Below are 2,766 nucleotides of genomic sequence, written 5' to 3'. Positions count from 1 at the left end.
ATACGTTAACTACTAATTTTAGAGAGAGAGAGAAACTTCTAGAAGTCCACCCAACCAAATGAATATCTAAGCGTGGCGGCGCTCCTTTGTACAAAATGGTACGTTGAATTTTATATATGACGTGGAAGAATAAGTTATTATGTGACTCACATTTCACACCCTATATATATATATATATATATATATATATATATATATATATATATATATTATGTGCCAAATAGTTTAAACTTTCTTTTATGAAGTTTCTTAATTGTTAATTTGACCCTTTATTTCTTTATTAAATTATAAAAAGCACATTTTAGCGTCTTGTATCGTAGCATTTCTTCTTTTTTTTTCAAAAGAAATATTTTATAAATATTTTTATTAAAAAAGTTAAATTAATAATAAAAAGATAGAATGATAGATAGTAATAAACACATAAAATTAGGATTCGATTACGTATATTTTAATTATATTTGCTTAAAATTGATTACGTGATTCCGCTGTAGTCCAATTTTAAATACGCATGTGGCTTAGTTTGTTTTTTAATCATTTATGAACTCGAAGACTAGATATGGACTAGATAAAGGGTCAACCCTCCCTAGATATAGAGGCACTTAGGTCTCACCAAGCTTTTAGCTTCCTAATCTAGGCTTTAAGTCATATGCGTTGCCGAATAATTCTTTTGAATCAAATACCGTCGAGACTTGCTTTAAACTGTTGAGTTACTCCTCTAAGCCAATCGCACTGCTAAGCCATCAACCGAATCGAGTCAAGCCACAAAATCACGAAACAATTTCTCCACAATATTATTTGGGGTTAAAATTAAACATATGACCTCTTTGGTCATGGATAAAATACCTACCAACTCTAACTCTATTAGAGTTGGTTAGTCGCGTGTAGCTTAGTTATGCTGACCCACAAAATAAAATTACATAAGAAATAAAAATATAAATATATTACATCATTGAACAGAAAAGTTATTCGACTCCGCGTGTACTTCGACGGTTGACACCGCCATTTGAACCAGAGACAGTAATTCGTTCAAACAGACAATTTCTCCGAACTTTCCCTCCTTCTCCCTCGAAAGCTCCACTAAAACTTTAAATAAGAATCCAAAATCTACTACTTTAAATTCAACCGCCTCGATACTTAATCTTATATATATATATGTATGTATATATCTCGGATAACACTTGGTAGAGGAGATCGAATCACACATCTCCCAACTCCCGGGTAACAAAGCTACTAAACCATGATGCTCACCATCAACAATACTGGAGCAACCCAAAATTTAGCTGCATCGTTACTGGAGCAACCGATAGAGGAGCAGAGGACTTTTTCCTTTGTTAGCAAACTATGGGTTATGTTATCCCCCAAGAGGCCTGAGAAGAAGCCTCAGCTGCTGGTCACAACCAGGAGCAACAGTAACAGCGGGAACAGTAGCAGCAGCACGGTGGACGTCGACGATGTCTTCGAGCGGATCTTTCGGTACTTTGACGAGGACGGAGACGGAAAGATATCGCCGACGGAGCTACAGAGCTGCATGAGGAGGAGCGTGGGGGAGGAACTGTCGAGCGAGGAGGCGGAGGACGTGGTCGGGTCGACGGACAGCGACGGCGACGGGCTGTTGGGGTTCGAGGACTTCAAGAGGTTGATCGAGGTGGAGGGCGAGGAGGAGAAGGGGAACAGCCTCCGGGAGGCGTTCAAAGTGTACGAGATGGAGGGGAAAGGGTGCATAACTCCCAAGAGCTTGAAACGGGCGTTGAGTAGACTCGGCGATACACGATCGATCGCGGAGTGCACTACGATGATCAAACGCTACGATCTCAACGGCGACGGCGTCCTCACCTTTGATGAGTTCAGGGTCATGATGATGTGATGATATGTGATTCTTGATTGGTTTGATGAGACGCACACATTTATATCCTCTTCATTTTTATTTCTTCAATTCCTTTGTTATCGTATAGCAGTTGAATAAATGAATTGATTCTATTATAAACAATACTAAATGCATGCAGTCTGATAGATATCTCCATATCGATCTCTTGGGCTCTGTAGAATTTGAGGCCCATCAATATCCAATGTTATATATGTCATGGATCATGGACGGCAATCTATGCTTAGATATATATATATATGCCTAATTATGACATGGCACGGATTGGTAGGTATATAGTAGTTGTATCATGGATGTCTTTAGGAATAATAATCATCCCAAAAAGGTTGTTACTGTGGCATATAATTTTTGGAAGAAACTATCTACTGTTCTTTCTTGTTTGTGTGACTCATAGCCCGCAAGGAAAGTACAAAATCGAGTCGAATTAAGTCGAGTTCATCAAATCTTTTCTGGCTTAAAACTTGGGTCGGGCCCAATTTTAAAATTTTTAGAAGAAATGTTCCATTGTTCTTGTTCTTGTGGCCCGTAACGACAATAAGAAATCGAGTTGATAAAAAAGAAAATATTTTACTTAAAATTAGGGTTAGATCATTTATTAGAATTTGGAAACATATCCATATTTTTGTTCTTTTGGCTCATAGGGACAAGTAATGTAAGAAATCGAGTTGAATTAGGTCAAGTTTTTATTAAAAAAAAATTCTTTCTTGAAAGTTAGGTCCAGCCGTTTTTAAATTTTGGAGAAATAAAATACTATATATTACTCTTGTTCTTGCGGCTTATAGGGATAAGTAACACAAGAAATCAAGTGGATCTGGATCGAGTTCATCAATTTTTCTTTCTTACTTAGAACTAGGTTGGTCCCAAAAACGGCCTCGAGCCTTTAG

The 2,766-nt window shown here is 37.5% G+C and overlaps 1 protein-coding gene across 1 annotated transcript; it reads left to right on the top strand.

Annotated features, from left to right (window-relative positions):
* Window positions 1-1,120: 1,120 nt before the first annotated feature.
* On the top strand, window positions 1,121-1,987 carry LOC140787914 (putative calcium-binding protein CML19). The gene has a single exon (XM_073136940.1). The coding sequence runs from the start codon at window positions 1,238-1,240 to the stop codon at window positions 1,862-1,864; it is 627 nt and encodes a 208-aa protein (XP_072993041.1). The 5' UTR covers window positions 1,121-1,237; the 3' UTR covers window positions 1,865-1,987.
* The last annotated feature ends 779 nt before the right edge of the window (window positions 1,988-2,766 follow it).

This window comes from Typha latifolia, chromosome 5 (assembly GCF_019914945.1).
Source record: "Typha latifolia isolate L0001 chromosome 5, TyphaL0001v2, whole genome shotgun sequence".
NCBI lineage: Eukaryota > Viridiplantae > Streptophyta > Magnoliopsida > Poales > Typhaceae > Typha > Typha latifolia.
Note: the sequence above shows the minus strand (reverse complement) of the source record. Positions and strands in the feature narration are given on the sequence as shown.

Bases quoted from the DNA above. Each gene is read 5' to 3' on its own strand.
- LOC140787914 (XM_073136940.1), top strand. From the start codon at position 1,238: ATGATGCTCACCATCAACAATACTGGAGCAACCCAAAATTTAGCTGCA.